At 46.4% G+C, this 19310-nt stretch overlaps 1 protein-coding gene across 2 annotated transcripts in view; it reads left to right on the top strand.

Annotated features, from left to right (window-relative positions):
- Positions 1 to 8687, top strand: part of TAF4B (TATA-box binding protein associated factor 4b) — a 75707-nt gene extending 67020 nt beyond the window's left edge. For both annotated transcript variants that reach the window (XM_064442830.1, XM_064442829.1), the window contains exon 15: positions 6822 to 8687. In XM_064442830.1, the coding sequence (XP_064298900.1) occupies positions 6822 to 6989 (168 nt within the window). In that variant the 3' untranslated portion in view covers positions 6990 to 8687. The remainder of the gene's footprint in view (positions 1 to 6821) is intronic.
- The last annotated feature ends 10623 nt before the right edge of the window (positions 8688 to 19310 follow it).

Genomic DNA, 19310 nt, shown 5'->3' with positions numbered 1-19310 from the left:
GTCCTTCACTTGCCTCCCTCCAGATGCTGCTTGTGGCTGTTGTGTCCACTGCCAAGACTGGCTGCTGTGTTACTGAGTATGGGTCTTGTCTTGGCACCTGTAGTCTAGCTCTGCTGTGGAAACTTAGGCTATGCCAAGTAGCTGCTACAGAAGTAAATGATGCAGCTGATATCCAGGGGTCAGTGCAGAGCCATTCAAGTACTTACTTTCTCTCAAACTCCTAGGTCTGGCCAACATGCATAAAATAATGTGCTTCTTGCAGGGTGATGCACATCTTCTAATACAGCAGTCCACAAATAAACTTGTATTCTTCTTCTGGGAAGAAGTTTGGCAATAAGAAATGGGAGAAATGTCTTGTTTTCTACACTGGTCATTGTTCCATTTTTAGTATTGATTGTGGGTGGAGGAAACAAGCTTGTTGTCTTCTCTTCTAGGGCTAGGCCTCTGCCACATCTGGTCATTGTTAGCAGAACTTAAACTTACCCGTCCTTGCTTTACAGCCTAGGTTGCTGGTATGCATGTTGATCAAACATATTCTATATATTGTGCTTGTTTAAGCTTTGGAAATGCGCTTGTTTAAGCTTTTAGGCTGACCTAGGAAGAACTAAGCATTTGATCAACAAGTTCTTTTCTGCAAAATGAAAGAAAACCCCAACTCTTTCAAATGACTGGGGAAGAGAAGTGGGTTTTTTCCACTGTGTGGCAATCAAATAATTTCGGGGTTTTTTTTAGCATTTGCAGGAGGGATGCGTGGTAGTTAAAGGGTATGTGGCTTTACACTCTTATAAGCAGTAGCTGTAGAAATTATTGCTGCCTTTTTGGTAATAAGCTCTTCTGATGAGAGGACATGCTAGCATAATTCATCAATTTCAGTATTGGTGCTAAGGATGTGACTCTGTAAATGTGAATTAAACGTAGAAGTTGGCTCTGTGGTGAATGACGATGGGTTTGCTGCTCCCTGTATATCCATGGGGTGCAGAGAGGCTGCTGGCAGGTGCTTGGCATTGGTATGGGATAGTCAGCTAAAGTGCTTTCTTAAAAGCTGTAGAAAATTAATTTAAAAGCAATCATTTTAAATTGGACCTAGACTACTTGCATATCAGTAGGTGTTCAGAGCCAGGCTACAAAATCTGTATCTACACTTGAGGGGTTTCCCTCTCTTTTTCTGTGTCTCTTTTGTCTCTACCACCCCTTCCCCCAGCCCATTGGTCTGAAGTGATACAGCAGGGGTTTTCTTTTTTTCTGCTTCGTGTATGCTTAGCATATGCAGACTCTTGATTTCAGTTTCTGGTTCTTATTCAAGCTATCGGACAATTGACAGCATGGTCATACCTTTGGGGAAGAGGGGAGCTAAAAGTGTTACTGCAAAATATGGCTCCGACGTCTTTCTTATATGCTGCAAGATCCAGGCACAGCCCTGTCAGCTGGAGAGTTTCAATTTCAGCGCTGAGTTTCCTGGCTGCTGTCATTCTAGGCCATACACTTGATGTGAATTTTTTCCCATATAAATAGGCAAAAATATTCTTGACTGCCATTCACACACTTCAGAAGTACAGTGTGTTGGCCCACATCATGCCTTCTCTGTGCTAGAGATGAACTTAATTCTTCTTATGTGTGAAAGATATCTGCAATTTAAATGACTAATTGCATTGTAGCTTTAGGCTGAGCATATTGGTAATGCACAAATGTTGATGACATGTGAAGGGTCAAGAGATTTATAATTTAGTTGACAATACATTGCTTAAAATGATGTGGCAAAGAGCCAGAAAATTTCAGCTTAATAATTGTCTATTAACTAACATGATATATTTGTATAGTATTCATTACCTCCAGGTACAGATTAAGCATCTGATGTAGCCATACGAAGTGACATGCGTACATGAATCTCGGGCATAATAGTGAATAAACTGACATTACATACGCAGTAATTTGTTTCAATATGTAAAACATGTTGTTGCCTACATTTGAAAGGACTTGTAGGAATGTTGCAATGAAATCTGAGGAAAAATACATAGTTGAGTAGCGTTCTCTATTATATAGATCTGACAGCTTCGTGAGGCTTCTTTGTAGGCTACAGATAACATCATAAATATACATGTTTGTTTTCAGCTGCATGAGAAGTTGCCTGGAAATAGAGATCTAAACCTTTCAGACATTGGCTTGATCTACCCTAATGGTCTATAAGGTTTAAAAAAAAAAAAAATTAAAGAAAAACCTAATGCCACCAACTTTATTTTAAAAAAAAAATCATATTTATATAAATACTGAGTAATGTAGTATTTTAGTATTGTGAGTTGTGGGAGTACTTCAAGCAGACTGAGGCTTATTAGAATAGCCAGCATCAGTAGGCTGGCTTGTCACCAAAGTAATAATATCAGTTTCTTTCACTTCATTTTTTCTGGCCTAAATTATACACTTATTCATACAAGCAAAATTTCCACAATTCTGACAGAATTCTGACAGGGACTCTTCTTCCTTGCTGCTGGGGGAGACCCAGGAAAGTGTATGAGCACTCCACAGTCCATTAATAGCTTTTAAACCATTTATTCCTCCTGTGAGTCAGGAATATGTTCTGTGTTTTACAGCTGGGAAACTAATGTACGGGGTGCACCAGGTATCACAGGCCTCAGTGTGACCACAGGTGACAGAGATGGGGACTGAGCCTGGGTGTGTTTGCTCCGATTCACTAGATGCTTTTAGGAACTTCCAGCAATGTCTGTGCTGCACGCAACTGTAATTATTCAGTGTTTGGAGATGTCATTGAAAACAGTCTTGTGACTTTGCTTCCGTCTACTGGTGGTATTTTTATAATGCGCAGCAGGGCTGCAATGACAGTTTGATCTCTTGGGATCATGGCTCTGAGACTGGGATTGTGTTTATGCCACACCAAAAACCAAAATGAGAAATCTTGGCTTGACTTTTTAACATTTGACAGAATGCTTTGCTGTCTTAAAGTGCCCCTCTCATAAGAGTTTAAAATTTCAAATGTGATTGGTTTGAAGCCATTGAATTTGAGAAGGGAGAGCATACGCTGCCAGGAACAGCTCACAGAGCCTGACCTGGCCTTGGCGGGAAGGAAGCTGTCTGCTGACTCCTCTGAGCTTTGTATCAGGGCCCGTAGACTAGCTTTGAGCAACTTTCATATCCCTGTCAGTGATCCAGATCTTGTAGATTACATGCTCCAGAGACCTTGGAGACTAGGAATAAACTGGTGACGGTAGCTCAGGTAAAGGAAGAGCCTTAGCTCTGTATCAGCTTCACTCTTGTTTTTTCAGAGAATTGGTATTTAATTCTCGGTCCAGCCACTAGAGAGAGCTCTAGAGATCTTAAAAGGAGGGTTCAGGAGCAACCTCTCAGCAAAACTAGCCGCACAACAGGCATGGGACTACCATGGGAGCTCCACAAGGTCTTCTGCTGCCAAGATCAGTGAGTAACTGATCTCTGTCAGGTGTATATAAAAGGCTCTGAGGATCAAGAAAGGGGGACAACATGTGGCTTTGACAAAGTTGCTGATTTGACTTGATTCTGAGGATAGGCCAAAAGCAGGACTGCAGCTGTTGTGGCCTCCTAGGGCTGGTTTTAACCCAGCTGGTTGTGGTGAAGAGTAGTTTCCAGTGGCGCAGAGCCACATTGCCACAGTACATTAACTAGCTTATGAACAGGGTCTGTCAGCTGTTGCTACCCAGCTTGTTAATTCCCAGGTTAACTGGTAGTATCGATGCTGGTAGTTACTCCTCCTGCGTTACATCTCTGTGTTGTTTCTCTTGTGGAAGGAAGGCAGGGTGCTGAGTGTCCACAAGGTAGGAACTTCAGGATACAGCTGATGTCTTCCAGCCTCCTCTGTGGAGAAAAGGAGTATTGCCAATTAAAAACAAAAAAAAGTTGCTAGTTAAGGCACTGATAATTAGACGTTGCAGAAGGGGAGGTGCAGGCTGGTTGTAGTACCCTTTGCTAGAATTAGTTCTACAGGGATGTATTTTATATTCACTTACTTTTGCACTTGTGTGGCCTGGCTGAAAAGCAGCATTTTACACTTCCCCTCATAAGAGGCTTGCAAAGCTGTCTTAGGGGTAGGCTGAAGACTTGCAGAGAAGAATCCCTCAAAATAGCAAGATGCAAGTGGTTGCTGTCCAACTGGAAGGAAGGTAATAGAGATGCCTGGGAGCAAGGAGTGGGCTGTTGATGTTCTAACCAGGGTATTAAGGTCTCAAAAGCAGTGTAGTGGAGCTTCTGTGCAGGAAGGGGTATATGAGATGTAAAGGAGAGGACTGCTGACTGTTGCCTCAGCCAGACAAGATTAACCTGCTGCCCAAGAAGAACTTGCTCAAAGGAGACTCTGAGAATTGAGCAGCAGAGGACCCTCCCATAAAGCATCCCTTTTGTCAGCTGGAGAACACAAGAGTTGGGCACTTCTTAGATAAGGTCTTGGACATTAACAGAGGCACCTATGATGGCTCATTTTGATGTGCAGATGGCATCTTAACTTTGAGTGTTTTCGCTGTTCTAAATGTTTTATTACAAAAAGACAGGCAGTACATCATCCTCCCCTGCTTGGTCCAAAGTCCAAAACAAAACTGTGAAAGCCCAGATGCAGCTGTAGGGGACAGTAGCTAAAAGGAGCTCGTGCTCATCCCCATATAAACTTAGTTCAGGCTGAGTTCCCCAACACAGTCCCAGTCTGGACTGGAATGTCTTAGGCTGTATGTTGGCTTCTTTAATTTTAAACTATCATGCACTTTGAGAGAAGTACCTTTTCTTTTAACTTGGATGTGGTAGCAGCTGTTGGTTTAGATATGTTTAGTAACTAGTCAAAGAGCCCCTGGCCCCTGAAAAGCTGTACTCCGTAGTTCTGATAAGCCGGTGTGATGCTACATGAAACTTAGAAATATGAACTGGCTGTCTTAGCAAACAGGAGTCTAGGATAAGCTTTGGCTTTGGATGTGATATTACAGCATAACATTGCTTACATCTCTGCACTGGGCATGATGGGTAAGAATTTAAGAATAAACAAATCCATAACTCTCTCAAACGCAGGCAGCTTGGTGTTTCTACCCTATCATAGCATCTTGCAGCTCCAACAGCTTCCAAAGGCTCGGGGATTTGTGGTCTGCCTGCCTCCTTTTTGTGAGGGAGTGAACAGGATTGAGGTGGCTTTGTTTGGTGTCTTTTTAAAGGTAAGACTTCTAGTCTAATGACTATTTAGAGAGAAAATACTTTCACCTCCATAAAGTTCTTTGAATTATAAAGGACATTGCTGCTGGGTTACTGAAAACCCTTGGGGTTTGTTTCATTTATAACATTGCCTCAGGCCTTCTGCTGCATCCTGTTGGATTGACCTCCTTTTCAACCCGTGCTGGCAGCTGCATTGCAGAGCTATCTTTTCCCTGGATCCTTCAGGGTTGTCATATGACAAACTTGAACTGTGACCCTTTTGTGTCTTACCAGGCCAGCAGTGCCCTCTCTGTGCGATGTGGCCAGCAGTCTTCCCCACGCAGGCATTTGTTCCAAGCCATTTAACAAACTGAAAGTTTCAAATGATGGCATTTCATAGTGTTTAATAGTATCGACTGTAAAGCAAATGAAATGGTGCTGAATACCCTGCATGCTGCTAGTAAGAAATACAGCTTCCATTTCTGCAGTATGCCCTGGGTTTTCTGTGGTTAGTGCATGCTCTCTGGTGAATCTCTTTATTTTTTTAAATAAATTTCAATGCTTCCCCCTTAACAACAGTAGCATTCACCGCTATCGGTAGTCCAGCACTGGTATTTGTTTCTAATATATGGGGGGTTTTAACCAGATTTCTCTAAGCAAAGTGGGCAAAGTCATTTTGCTGAAGTCTTGCAGAGAGTGTTAGGGTAAGAATTGATATAGTTAACACGGCATCCAAGCAACACCATCTCCAAGCGGTGTTGATGCTGGCAGGCATTGCCTTGCTGAAGTTACAGAGACTGAGCACTCGTATTTGTACAAATTGCATTCATTACCAAGAACCCTCCAGTAGTGATAAGAGACTGGCTGTGTAGCATAGATTGGCTCCAAGATAAGTAGCCAGTCTATTGTGCAGCTCACGGTAATCTTCCTCCTCCCCGCCCCTCATAATAAATCTTGGGGCATTTTGGAATGCGTGGGGGTTGCTCATTCCAGTAGCCTGAATGTATAACTACTAAACATCATCATCTCCTACCAATTGTGCTTTCATAACCAAGGGAGGCAGCCGACTGAGATGGATAGGCCTCGGGTACAGTGTTCTGAACGCGGGAGTGCTTCAACTGTGTGTGTTTGTTGCTCCCTTAAAGGACAAATCACAGGTAATGGCCAGGGTAAGAGTTTCTCCTGGCCATGTTTCAAGGCCAGAGCCCACTCACAGTGATGGTTTTCTTCAAGAAGAGATGTGAACATCTGGAGCTTGGGTGTTTGCAGCTGTGAGTAGGAGCCTTGCACAACCTGGGCCTCTGCGTAGGAATCGTGGTAGTGCCTCCTTCATACTTAGTTTGTCCTTTCTCAGTGCAAGAGTTTATGTAGTATGACTTCTGTGAAGCAGCAGTTATTTCTCTTACCATAATAATAATACAGTTTTTTAAAAAGATAGAATTATTTTACTAGGAGGGTTTTCATTGCTTTGACTGCAAGAGCTTGCTTTCTCTTTTAAAAGTGTCTAATGTGCAAGGACTTCTTTGTCCTTGCTGGTTTTCAACATGTAAAGCTGAACATCAGCAGGCTAGTTTTATGCAAGTAGGCAGTATAATCCAACCAGTTTGGTTTAAAAACTTGTATTTACAAGGAATTCTAATATTTTTTTTCTCTCTCCCTCTTGCATTTAGGATTTGAAAGGCAATGGAATTGCTCCTGGATCATCAGGTTTTAGCCTTACGAAACAGCTGCTCTGTCCAAGAATAACTCGCATCTGTCTCAGGGACTTGATATTCTGCATGGAACAAGAGAGGGAGATGAAGCATTCTCTAACCTTGTACCGTGCTCTTCTGAAGTGATTTGAATTTTACATTTCAACTTGCTGTCTACTGCCAAAGAAAACACTGAAGCATTGTTGCACTGTCTTGAAATTCCAATTTCTGGAAAATGATCCGTTGTAAGGATAACTCTTGTTTACAGATAAACATTTTTATTAAATACCTAACTTAGCTCCTGTAGGGTTTTTAATAATACCTAGCTTAAACCAGTCTGTAAACCAGTGAAAACACTGAGCTGCGCACACAAGCACCTGACTACCTGCTTGCATTTAACTGTCTTGCAAGCTCTGAGGGCTTGATATGTGTCCCTAGTTTATGTATGTCGCTTGCTTCAGTACTCCAGAGTCTGCAACATCTGTTCTACGTGTAGTGCCTTCTTCTAATCCGACTTTATTTAGGGAAACAAATAACACTTTAAAGGCACTGCATAGCATGGCAACTGTATTTAATCACGAACCATCAGTCAGTCAACGTGCTAATGTATTGCCTATCTGACTCAGCAGCATCTTAAATTTTCTAGGTTTAGAATTACTACTGGATGCTTGTTTGTGGAGAGCAAAGTAGCAAGCAAAAGAAATGAGGGGTGCTTTCTCACCCCCGCCTCGCCTCCACTGCACTCTCCCTTTCCTCTGAGAAAGTGACTGAGGGAAGGTGAACAAATTGGTCATTCTTGTGGTTGAAGTACATCAGGCAGTGTAGTTAGGGCATACTTTGATGGTCGGGAAAAAATTGGAGTTACTAAACTTGAATACAAGGAGTGAAAGAGCCTATAAAAGGAGGGGTAAACAGAAGAAACAGTTTGTCTTTCTGTAGATACAAAAAATAGCGTTGAACTTGAGCATAGATGTAGAAAGAAATGAACAAAAACAACCTGTGCTGACTGCAAACTTGATGCATTACAACTTTGCAGCTGGGGGCTCTCTTAAGGAGAAAAGCAGTGTTTGCAAAGCACAGGATTCACTGCTTTGTTTAGAATATTGATTTAATATGTTAATGTGGTTTTACAGGGAAACTTCCCGAACGGAGAGTATCTAGGCAGTTGCCTCATTTCCATTCAGTGAGGAGGAGGACTCTGGATTATTAAGACTGCTAGAGTAGATTCAAAGATTTTCTGCTTGCTGGTAAAGACTGCCTTGTGGTGGCAGAAAAAACCTCCGGGTCGCCCTTCTCCCCGGCCTCCAAACATTTTGCCTGCCGTGACACGGTGTTGCGTAGCGCGGCTATTTCCCAGGACCGACCGGTGGGAGAGGCTCTGACTGTACTGAATGGCTTCCTGCTGAAACGTCTTTTCTTTTAAGGAGCAAGCTTCCTATGGTTATTTGGCATGCTACTTTAAAACTTGAGGCGATGATTCAAATGCCCTCCACTGTCAGAACCACTGCAGGTAGTTACCAAATTTTTGAATCAGTTACCAAAGTTTTGAATCAGTTATGGTTTTTGTGTTGGAACAGTAGTAGACAAATGAATGCTGTAAATTATTTATATATGTATATATAGCATATATATATATAAAAGAAAAGCAGTACTTTGAACTATAGTTTGCAAGATATTGATGGCATCAGGCAAAATTGTTTTGTGTAATTAAATGCTTAGCTTTACTTTTTATGTAAAGTGCAGCATTTTCTATATTTGTGTACTGTATCTTATTGATCAGATGTTTAAAATTATTTTAAATACTGCATTAAAGCAATTATTTTATTAAAGATAATAAATTGGTAACTTTGTTTCCTAATGTGAAAAATTCAGTGTGTGAAGCTGTCACCACCATGACTGATGCCGTGGCTCTGAGAGCGAGCCCCAGCTGTCTGCCCATCACAGTAATCGGCACCGTTGCCCCATGTGATGTATTAACAATAAACATCTGTATTTTAAGGTGTTTGAACAGAACTAGGGGACAGAGCGAAGAATTAGTTGAAGCGGGGGGGTGGGCAGGGAAAAAGAGCAACTTCTCATTTGCCTGACCTCCCCCAGTCAGTCAGCACAGAGGCTGGTTTTTTTTTCATTTTTTTAACAGCTGGGCAGAGGTGAGCACTTCACACCTGTGCTGTGTGTTTTTACACAAGAACTGTCTCAGACTTCAGCAATGTGCAGTGGAAGCATAGTCCTCAATTATTTTTAAAGCAACTCACAATTAATTAAGTGCAGGTTGGAGAACAAAGATGAGCATCTGCATACCGGCCTGCTTCTTTGTCTTCTTTAAACCAATGTGATACTTGAAATGAAAGATGTTGGAGAAAATAATGTAAACTATGACAGATGATTCAGGTGTTTTTATGGCCTGCCAATGATGCAGATTGCACGCTTTCATTGCTGCCACAGCAAGTTGTCTTTTTCACCAGTAGTTCCACCTTGTGTGCCACCTCTTCCCTCTCCCCACCAAAACAGACACCAAAATTATCCTGTAAGGAGTAGCAGACATTTTCGAAAAGGTTTTTCAGCCAGTGTTTAGGCCTAATTTCAGACAGGGACAGACATGGTCTTGGTGCAAAAGCTAAAAATGCTTGTCTCCCTCACTTGCCTCTCATTCAAGCTCAGCTTTGTTTCCGAGAAGAACAAGTGTCCTCTAAAGTGGTGCTTAGGAGACACTTGAGCTTTGCTCAGCCACACCACAAGTTAAAGGAGAGATGACCATGGCTTTGCTTCCCATCTTTTCCTTGTCTCATTTGTGGGAAGGTGGACTGTTCTTTACACAAACACTAAAAGCCCAGTCATAAGGTGATAAGGACAAACCCTGTCATTCTGCTCCCTTACCCCTTGGTTCTCAGCATGCTTGTGTTCAAGCTTGGGGACCTAGCAGCAGAGCCCTCTATGCCACCGATGCTCTGAGGCTCTAAGGCTTACTCCAGTCGCTTCTTGCTGCCCAGATGGCCTGCTAGCTTAGTGGCTATTTCTGATGCACCAAGCTGCCTGGGGGACTATCCCTGCCAGTCTATCCCCTGACAGTATATATACAGCTGGGGAGGGAACGCTGTTGCGTTGGCTCTTGAATACTGCTATCTTAAAAGCATAGTATGCTCAGTTTTCTTTGTTATGTGGTGACAAAAAGGGCCTTGTATTCTTTCTCCTTCAGCTGCTGCTTTTCCCCTTTATTGCCGTTTTCAAGTCCTACCACTGAATCCAGCCCTTTGCACTGTCTTTGACTCCCGCTTTTCCCTTCTCCCCCTGGGAAAGACTAGCCGGAGTGCACTAACACACCCCGCAGCTTTGTGCAGCTTTGTTCGAGGTTTAATGAGGAAGGTAGTGGGGGCCTGTGAGACGTTGCTAGATGGTTCCTCAAAGCCACTGCACTCTCTTGGACACTTTGACATGAGTAGCTTAAGGCTACTGTTTGCATCAAGTTGTTCTAGGCCCACTCTCTTGTAGGCACCTGTGTCCTGCCATGTGAGTGCACTGCTCGGCAAAAAATGCTGTCAGCTGTCCTCCAGGTTCATATCTTTGCTCTGTTCTTTGCTTTCCTCTTAATTTGTAATTGCTGGGGTGAAGAAGGAAAGACTAAGGCAAATGAGGATGTCCTGAAGGGGCAGACAGTCCAAGTGATCGGACTTGATGAAACGGGCTTGCTGCCAGCAACTTTTCAAATGAGGGCTGCTGGGTTTCTGAGGCCAGCTGACACACACGCTTCCCTCTGCACGTAGCACACGTGATGTCTACGCAACCTCCAAGAGCTGGATTCAGCCGTTGCTACCCAAAATCCCATGGCTGGAGCCTGCAGCTCTGGAGATAAGTGCAATCTACAGTGAAGGCTTCGCTCCTTTGATGAGCGCAAAACTGAGTACCAAGACTGAAGAACGTAACACGCTGGGCCTTTCTGTTTTGCCACTTTTGGCACTGGACTTGTTGCCACCTGTCAGTGGCTTGTCCTACCCTCATCTAGTAGAAAGGCTACCAGTCTGTAGGCCACAATGCCAGTGTTTCACTTGGTGCAGCCCTTTCGTAAGCTGGGTGAGCACCCCCTTTTCGCGTTGTAGCACTTTGAAGCAATAGGCAAGAAACCTGGTCTTTTCCTTCCAGATACATCAGTCCTTGTTCCTACCACCTCTTCTTTCCTCTTCTACTATAGGCATAAGCTGGTCACTCCTTGCCTGCTCTCTGTAGCTATTCTGGTGTGTTAGCTGCTAACTTTGCTAGCTAGCCTCTTCTCAGGATCCCCTGCTTCACAGTTAACAAGTTGCCTCCAGGCAGCTTGCTTTTGGAAGGGTTTTTGCTGTGCAGAAGGGAGGAGAAGGAGGATCTCCATCCTGGACTTGAAAGTGGGATGGCTATTCTGGAGTGGAAGGAGGTGGCGGTGCAGGTCAGCTCACCTCAGCCCAGAGGCTGCTACTTTCTACGCAGGGGAGCAGATTCTCACAGGAAGTTTATGTTTCATGGTGGCCGAGACTTCTACCATTAAGTCTTGCTTCAGTCAAGGATTTTATACAAGGTCCTTGCAGCAGTAGGTACTGCTGCATCCACCTTCCAAGGGATGTTACTGTGGCAGGATTGTTTCTTCAGAGCCAGGTAAGGTTCCTGCCAGAGACCCCATCAAAGCTGGTCATCCATTCTCTTCCCCAACCCCCATCTCACAGTCCCAGAGCTCTTCCACATATCTCCTTTTCAGCCTTTCTGTCTCTGAAGTAGGAAGGGGTGTAGCTGCATCTTGCATGATTCAGCTGGACATTGGGTGGTATCAGGACCCCTGAGGTCTCAGGGGGTGGCCAGTATGTGTTTCTCTAGAGCTCTGCCCCTGAGTAGTGTCACTGAAAGACTGCTTCACCTGGGGGTGTGCCCTGGTGGGGGAAGAAAAAGCGCGGGGGTCTTCTGCGTGGGTACTTCTAAGATAAAAAAGTCTTCATCTCAGCAGCTTGGCAGTCATGCTTCTGCTCCACGGGCTTCCCTTGAAGAACAGCAGTTAGCAGTAAACAGTTACTCTCTCTACCAGATCAGTGGGATTATTATTTTTAATTCTATTTGGAATGAAAAATTTTCTGGCAGATCATCTCTATCTTTTCTTGAGAGCTAATAGATAATTATGTGTAGTTCCCCAAGATTCTTGAGATATTTGCACTTCCACTTTGAAGTGTTTAGCATGATGGGGTTTATTATTTACAGTTATTTGAAGGTGTTTCTTATTTCTGTCCTTAGAAGCTGGGAGGGAGGAGTAGTAGTATTTTTTTTAAATTAACTGTGTGTGAATATACATGTAATCTGTGTGTATAAGGATGGCTAAGTAACTTTTTAAAAGAAATACCCCACTTCTTGTAGGGGCTGAGTTATAACAGCTCCCAGGTGTGAACCTCCAGCAACAAAGAGAGAGGGAGGAAGGAGACAAATTATTGAAGAGGTTGCAAGTTTTAATATGTTAAAATCCTTTGATACCTTTGTGCAAAATTGGGCAGAGAATAAAGACTCCCTTGAAGAGCTGATCAGCGGGACTTCCCAAGAAGGGAGGCTAGGAAAAGGAGAAGGCATTCGGGGGACCGAAGACAGAGCTCGCTCCCCTCTCCAGGAGCTCCGGTGATAACGTTTATGTGCGTTCTGGCAGAGGCTCTCATTTATAGAAATGACAGAAAAGGGCCTTTCTAGAAAAGAAAAAAGCGTCAAAGTAGGTAGGTATGTGTATGCAGGCTATATATTTAATGAAGCAGACTTCTTAATTTCTATTTGGAAAGGGATCCGTAAATTGTTGCTTCCTGTTCAATGCAGTTTTTATTCTCACCTTCATATTTCCTAAAATTGGGAGAAACCCTCTGTAATCATCTCACCTCTCTTTGAAGGAGTGGCGAAAAGGATTATTGCCAGCTGCAGCCCCGGTGCTGCAGTCCAGCCACAGAGCTGAAGCACTGCCGGATGCGGGACGGGGGGACGTGTGCTGTCCACGGGAGTTGGTGGCCTGACTGATGCTGAAAGAGAGAAGCTGGAATAAGCAGAAGCTGTATAGATACTGCATGGGCTATACAATATCTCAGAGCTGAAGCAGTTTTCCTCTACTGATGTGAATAAATCATGGATGGAGGCTTACAGGCCATGTGAGCATCTGCTTGCGTCAAGCCAACATGGTAATCAGGGTTGCGCTACCTCTTGTCAAGACTAGGGCTGTAATTTTCTGCACCCTGCCTTTCACCAGCCCATTCATTAGCCCTTTGCAGCACGGCTGATGGGCAGTGCGAACTCAAACAGGCCTCACCTCACAGAGCTCTCAGAGTCTTTGCTTCTAATTTAAAAGCTCTAGCCTTCTTTATTACAGGGGAAAAAATTTGCAAGTGACCCAAACTTCAGGTACAGAGGGCAAATATTAAAAGTAAAGTTTGTTTTCGCCTTTGAAATTCCTCGCTTCTTAGACACTGTTGGTGAGTGATGCCCCAGAGCTGGGGAGGATGGCTCCAGAGATTCCCCTCGAGTGGGTGATCAGCCCTTTACAGCAGTCTGCTGGGGATGCTGAAACAGAAATCAGTGTTTCGAGTTTTTTTTTTTCCCATGCCGTAAAGAAGAACCTGTGGGAAGGTTCTGCCTGTGTCCTTACACAAAACCAGGATATCCAGTAATTAGTGAGAGATACCTCCAGGGCAAGCTCAAATTTTGCAACACTTCCCAAGGCAGGGAAAATGCCCTGGGCTAGGGCAGTCTTGGGAAGAGCGTGAGTCAGGAGGCTTTTTTTTTCCCTCTGTAGTCTCAATCAAGTCAAAATTTAAGAAAACTTTTCAGGGACCCGACTCTTCCAGACCTCCGTATACCTACACCTCCACCTCCTGTGGGAGATGGCTGCCTTTTCAGGCTTTTTTTTTCTATAACAGGCTACATTTTTTGCAGTCCTGAGCTGCAGCTGAGTTCCTGACGATGGCTGGGAGTGGGGAAGCCAAGCTGACCCCAGGGGCAGTATCCCCCAAGGGAGAAAGACAGGGAGGTGCAGCCCAGCCCTTGCAAGGCATTAGGGGCAGGGCGCTACCTCTTTTGGTGACTTTTTTTCCTCCCCCAGAAACACAGGTTTCTGCTCGAGAATGGACTTTAAACCCTGTATAGCTGTCACCTGCCTTGGGCGGCGCTTTGGCAGGTAGGAGTCAAAGCAGTGTAGGGTTTGGGCAGGGTGGGTGGCAGGGGGCAATGGGTGGTGGGGGCCAGTGGCGACTTGCCTGCGGCTCCTGCACAGGGACCTGGTCCTGGGAGGAGCGGTGGGGCTGCGCTGGCGGAGGCGCCCTTGGGAAAGCCTCCTGCTTGGCGGAGGGCCCGGAGGAGACAGCACCACCCCATCGCCCCAAGGTTGCCGGGCATGCCCGGCCCAGCCCAGCCTGCCGGGGACCCACAGAGCTGCCACAGGACTGCCCTGCCCGTCGGCTGTGCCGGGCTGGGGTCCGGTGGCTCTCGGCCAGGGGATGAGCTCGCAGGCGGATGGGTGGGAAGCCTGGCTGTGGAGGTTTTGAGCCCTCATTGGGCCAACTGATCCACCTGGGTGCTCCTCGATCTGTCACAGCACCATATGCTCAGCTTCCTCAGATGCATCCCATGTTGCATCTGCAGACCCCAGGTCTGCTCGGCATGAGGAGACTCCATGAGTCTCCATCATGGGCAGTAAGCCACACATAAGGGGCTTGAGCTCCTGACACCGCGATGCAGCACAAATACTCCCTGGCTCTTTGAACAAAGATCCCCAGATGCATCTGGCTGAGATGTGGGTGCAGTGGCCCAGCTCAGCTTTCCCACTCTTGTCTTTCATCCCCTCCACCTGATTTCTGTGGTGTTGGGTCTCCTTCCCATCCCTCCTCTCCCACCCACAGCTGCCTTAGTTTTGCATTTTGCCCCTATGCTCGTGCCTTGCAGCACAAACACACCGTAGCGCTGCCTGCCTCCCCTTGCTGGTCTCCCTGACTGCTGCCCTTTCTCAGTGTTTTAAGCCCTGGGAATGATTTGTAAACACAGAGTGAACTGTCTGCTTCGTCCGGGCACCCTCCGGCCTGGCTTTAACTTCTGTGCTCAGGTGAAACCCAAGTGAAATGCTCACAGCCAAGCAATGTCCAGAGCGGGTGCTCCCACCCTCATCTTGCACTGCTTGTTGGGCACTTCTGCTCCTCCCCAAAAGCTTGCCTTCCTCTTCAGCTTCCATGGCTACCCCAGTTCTCCTCCCTCCCAGCTCAAATAATTTGTTTCCCTTGGATGACTTCTGTCCCTTCCCAGCCATCTTCAGGCTCACTGCTTTGATTGCCTTCCGTAGGAGACACCGCCTGCACAAACAGCTCCTCAGCTGCCACTTGTCTGGGCTAATGGCTCACGGATCTTGATCACAAACCTGTTGTCCTCTGCACAGGCAGAAATTGGAAGCACCTGGAGAACCTCTGTGCTTGCTGAGACATTAAATCAAATTCAAGAGGGCTAAAATAGGGCTCAGTTACTTTCTTTTCACATGACCTTTGTTAATGACTAGGCAATGTCACTCCTGTTGCACTTGCACCTCAAGAGCTTCCAAATCTTGGACATTACTTCTGGAGACCCTTGAGGAGTGCTGGCTGCAAAGGTCTCCACCGTCATCTCCAGCCTCCCAAGGTGTCGGGGATGCAGGTTCCCTTTTCCCCAGGGGAGGACAGCTGGGGTGAAGTGGTTTTCTTTTCCTAGACTCCTGTGTGCACCTACAGCAGAAAGGAGGCAGGCTGTCCCAGGCAGCTGCACTCATTTTAGGCTATTAAGCTGTTCCCTCTCGGATGCCTCCTTCAAGTTGTGCTTTGCTGTGATGCCAATAAAAACTTGCTGTTCTTAGGCTTCTGCAGCATCACAGCGAATGCCACAAGAAGGAAGGGCTCTTTTCTCAGCAGCTAAAGCCCTGTGTCAGGGATTTCCCTCCATCTAGTTTTGGTAGTTCCCCTTTCTGATGTGCCATCCTCTGAGGATCTCGTTGGCACATCACTTGAGGCGGCGGAGTCCCAGGGCGGCAGGGGCTATTTATACCTCCCTGATATTTACCATGAAGAAGCCCTTTCCTGGATTTAGCTGTGAGTCCCAAACCTACCAACACGGCCACGTCTCGTAGCACTTCCAGCACCTGACCCCGCGTACTCAGAGCCGGCTGCCGCCCAGTTTGGGGCTGGCACCCCACAAACCTTCCCCCTCATAGCGGGGGCTCCCTTTTGCTCCCTGACTGCTTCTTTTTCTTCAAGTGGGCAGGGATCCCTCGCAGGGAATGGAAAACAGTCTCCACTCCCATGGGTGTGGGGTTTTGCCTTCTATCGTGCCAGCAGCAGGCTGTCTATGGGAGTACAAGTGGTGCTCAGTACAAGCTTTGGATAATTAATACTGTTTCTTTGAGCTAAGGTAGCACTTATGCCCCTGACTGATATCTACAGTGATAAAGATACAGTCCCTGCCACGACTGGGCAAAAAAAATATTTGAGAGGGTAAAACAGGATTTTTTGGTACCTGACTGAATACAGGTCCAAATCTCACACTTAATCTCCCAAAACAAAACCATCCTCTTTTTGTAACCCCTGGATAGGCCCTTAGATGTGCTCCTAGGGGCTTACATGCCCACGTGCACCACAGACCTCCCTCCCCAGAGCAGCTGATGGGGGCAGGAGCTCAACTTTCCTACAGAAACACATAGGCACAGATAGGTCACGCCTACCATGGCTGTCCAGGGCTTGTCCTCAGCGTGGCCGTTGCGGGGGAAACAACATTTTCCTGGTGCTCCCTGAGGAGAGGAACCCTCGCCCGGTCTATCCCATCCCAAGGCAAAGCAAGAGCGGGGTGGAGTCGCTCCAACCCACCATGGTTATTTTAGACTATAAAGTTGTGGGGGATTTTTTTGTTGTTGTTGTTTAGTGAGCAGCTCACTGTGAATTTAATAGATGAGTTTTGCTATCAGTAACAACTCCCCTAACCCCCAAGCAGTTTATTTCATGTATACAAGAGTAAAAAAGGGAAAAGTAAGAACACCTCTGGGGAAAATAAGGGGTTGGGAAATGGCTGTAAGTGCAAGCACAGGATTGCCAAACCCACATGTTGAAAAAGTATGAATCAGATCTCCAGGAATCACAAGACTGGTGGTCTGAATTTCAAATAAGAAATCTGGGCAGTTTCTGAAGGGTATTTCCCTCCATGTTTTCAATGCTGTAGGGGAAGCTGCATGCCCTATGTTTGGGAGGGAGCACTGACGGGCTGGAGTCGAGGCTTACACACACTTATAGGAACTCATCTTCCCTATGCTGGAGCCCGAGACAGTCATCCCACCCTCCCAGTCCCCTAAGCTTGCCTCATTTCTCTACTCTCCCCTCCCATGGGGCATCACTGATGCTCCCTCACATCCCTGCTGAGCTGCCTGGAGGGACGGCGGAGCCCTGATGCCCACCTTGTCACAGTGGGGAACAACTGCTGCTTTCACCAGGGTTGGTCTTCTCCCCGTGATGAGGAAGCAACGTCTCTATTTTGTCCTGCAGAGTTTAATGAGAGAGAGCCACCTCTTCAAGTAGTTCAAAGATGTACATAACCTGGGCAATAAACCCAAAGCGGCACTGCCTGAGGTAGGGAGAGTTGCCTGCGATGCCTGTTTTGGAGGGACATGAATTGCTTTCCACAGTATGCAAGAGCTTGCTGTAAGACAGAGCCGAAGATATTTTATCTGAGGGTACAAATTAATACCTCCTCCCCCAAAGTCACCTAATGGCCCCCAAAACCTAAGAAGGAGAGCACTGTGGCAGACTTCCTCAGTGCTAGACTAAGTCACCCAATTTGTTGGCGTCTGAGCCCCTAGGCAGCAAGCAGCCTTCACCCACACCTCCAAATATGGATGTGCTGGCAGGAGAGGGAAGCTTCTTCCGTCTCCTGCCTCACTTGAGGGCCTCTAGATCTATAGCTGATCTAAACTGCTGTTGCCCAACTCAGCCTTGCAAAGTCAGCTTTGCTGCAAGTCTTTTCCTGTCTAGCCCTCTGGAGTCCCTCAGCCACTGCCAGGGCCACGATGTTGGTCCGTGCAAGCTCTTCGGTTGTGCTACAGCTGCTCAGCTACAGCTGTCCACACCAGAGGACCAGCAGGATGACCTCTGTGGCAGAGGACTCCCAAGGATGATCGCCTACACAGCACCACGAGATTGTCTTCCCAAGCTCACGCACATTAGCGTTGCCTCCCTGAGCTGCTGGACCAACATCTCTTCTGCTTCAGCAGAAGCCACTCTCATCCTTGTGCATTAACCCCTTGTCATTCTTACTTCCCAGTTCACAGTTACAGGAGCGCACACATTAGGACTCATTGGTGTGAAATGTGGGGAAATCCCAGGCTGCATGGCTCTTCCCGAGCTCCCGTCAGGTAGGCAAATTACCTGTCACAGGGAGAGGATTCAGGAGTTAGAGGGAATTGCATGCAAATGGGAGGACTAACCAAAGAGCCCCAGTTCTCCCAGACCTGCTGAGGCTGACGTCTGCAGTTGGCAGTGCACCTGCTTCAGTGAAGGGTGGAGCTGCAGCCGTGCAATGGGTAAAAAATCTTCAGAGCTGAGCATTGTATTTTGCTCCAAAGCACTTGTACAACCCACCCATGGATGAGGAGTCCAGGTGACTTCTAAGCCAGTGGGCAGGGACAGCAACCAGCAGGCAGTGAAACCATTCATGTCTAACAGGAGCAGTAGCTCTTGCAACGGTAGCTCAAGAGCACGAGCTTGTCAGCTTCCAGGGCAGGAGTGACTCACAGCCAGTTTATGGTTGCCTGTGAGCCGTCATGCCTGGCTCCAGGCTCCCTGGGGCCTGGTGCAGCAACGTCTACTTCCTGAGTTTGATGGAAGGGAAAAGGTGCCTTGCTCCCTATTGATGAGCATGAATTAAGCCACTCTTGCCCTAGGTTGGAGGTAATACCAATAGCACCATGCACTTGCTCCTGCTGCATAACAAGCAAGTGTGGGAGTATCCTGGCCTGAAGGACCAGGCATATTAGCCTGACCTGTAAGTGAAGTGTCTACATCAAAGGAGAGGTGAGAATAACGTGTACACGCACAGCCAGCGGCAGCGGCACCTCGTAAATGTGCCTGCTTGCCTCATTAGAGGCTCTTTATCTGGTAGATGGTCTCATTTGCCAATATAAATACACACTTGCTAGTGGGAGACAAACACGGCATGTATAGCGCAGGAGAAGCTGAAAGAACAAAGTGAGCCCAGCACTGGGATGGAGATCCCAGGAAGAGAGCACCATCAGAGCCCAGGAGGACAGACCCAGCGTAGCTCTTGCGTCTATTCCTCTTCTCCCAGTCTCTCTTCAACAACAGCTACCTGGGGGGAGAGAGAAGACCAGAAAAAGTCCTTCTCAATGCTCACTGGGGTCACACATCATCCTACACTGTTGGTTCGAGCAAGGTGATGAGACCTTTGGCTGATCCCAGGCTGACTCTCTGCAGTGTA

This window comes from Phalacrocorax carbo, chromosome 2 (genome assembly GCF_963921805.1).
Source record: "Phalacrocorax carbo chromosome 2, bPhaCar2.1, whole genome shotgun sequence".
NCBI classification, from domain to species: Eukaryota; Metazoa; Chordata; class Aves; order Suliformes; family Phalacrocoracidae; genus Phalacrocorax; species Phalacrocorax carbo.
The sequence above is the reverse complement of the archived record's forward strand: the minus strand, read 5'-3'. Positions and strand labels throughout refer to the sequence as shown.